This window comes from Gastrolobium bilobum, unplaced genomic scaffold, assembly GCF_033153095.1.
Source record: "Gastrolobium bilobum isolate Gb01-03AN ecotype WA unplaced genomic scaffold, APGP_CSIRO_Gbil_v1 utg21142, whole genome shotgun sequence".
Taxonomy (NCBI): Eukaryota; Viridiplantae; Streptophyta; class Magnoliopsida; order Fabales; family Fabaceae; genus Gastrolobium; species Gastrolobium bilobum.
Genome location: NW_026898049.1, coordinates 39,576 through 40,757, shown reverse-complemented (window position 1 = coordinate 40,757; position 1,182 = coordinate 39,576). Strand labels below are relative to the sequence as shown.

The 1,182-nt window shown below is 44.8% G+C and overlaps 1 protein-coding gene across 1 annotated transcript; it reads right to left on the bottom strand.

Moving 5' to 3' along the window:
• Positions 1-291: 291 nt before the first annotated feature.
• LOC133312406 (uncharacterized) lies at positions 292-1,182 on the bottom strand. The gene has a single exon (XM_061513584.1). The coding sequence runs from the start codon at positions 1,180-1,182 to the stop codon at positions 292-294; it is 891 nt and encodes a 296-aa protein (XP_061369568.1).

Here is a 1,182-nt window from a genome sequence, read left to right as displayed (position 1 = left end):
AGAAAGAAATTTTCAAATCATACCTTCAACTTGCCTGAGAGTTTCCTCCCCATCATGTGGCTCTAAGGTATAATCTTGACCTCCTACTCGAGATCCAACAATTGCGTGTACATTTGAAATCCGATCAGTCCTAGTAAGACATACATTAGCAAAGTGACCCAGTTGGCCACATTTGAAGCACGACTTTGTTCCGTACCAACATGTGCCTCTATGTGTCTTCCCGCATGTGTCACATTTAGACAGGGGGAATTCACTCACAACTGTCTCTCCTTGGTTGGCTTTTCTCTTAAATTAATCATCAGATTGCTTCGCTTGCAATTTCTTTTTTCCATTCTTGTCATCTATTTTCTTATTCTTTTCTAAAGTAGAGTCAGTTGCTCCACTAGCACCTGACGCTTGTGTCCCAGAAGACTTCTTGCTCTTTGCCACATTATAAACTTCTTCTACTTTCCGGCATTGGTTCACAAACTTGCTAAACTCTCGGATATCACAATTAGACATCTTCCAAGACATTTTCTCATTTAGACCCCATTGAAATTTAGAGGTCATCTCGGCCGGAGTAGGTAAGGCTCTCCCATAGTTGGCGTACTTCACCAATTCGTTGAATTTAGCAAAATATTGGTCAATTGACATCGACCCTTGCTTTAAATCATTGTACTCGTTCTGCTTCTGCTCCCTAGCCTCCCTAGGGAAGTAGTTGTCCAAGAATAACGTCTTGAACAACCGCCAGGTGATTTCCCGGCCTTCAGCTTCTAAGGGCTGCACTGTATTGGTCCACCAATCCTCAGCTTCCTCTTCCAGCATATACACGGAGTAGACCAACTTCATTGCATTAGGGTATCTCATCACCCTGAAGATCTTCTCCATTGCCTGGAGCCATTTTGCTGCCGCCATTGGTTCATAGCCTCCCTTAAAGGAAGGTGGTTTGTGTTTTCGAAAGACCGTCAGTCTCCTTTCTTCAGCTTCACGTTCATCAAAATGCTCAACACGTGGTTGACGAACCTCAACATGTTGACTGTGACTATCAGAATGGTGACTACCCTCACCCTCATTGTTACCCACTACAGCCTCTTCTTGTAAAAGAGGTGGAGAAGGCGTGGCAGTGTGAGGAGGAGGAGTGGGTTGTCGGTTTGCAGGTCTGGCACCCCTCAACGTCCTCAACTCGTTCATCATCACGGCCAT

What these genes read in the sequence shown, in the direction of transcription:
- LOC133312406 (XM_061513584.1), bottom strand. Translation starts at nt 1,182, where the DNA reads ATGGCCGTGATGATGAACGAGTTGAGGACGTTGAGGGGTGCCAGACCT.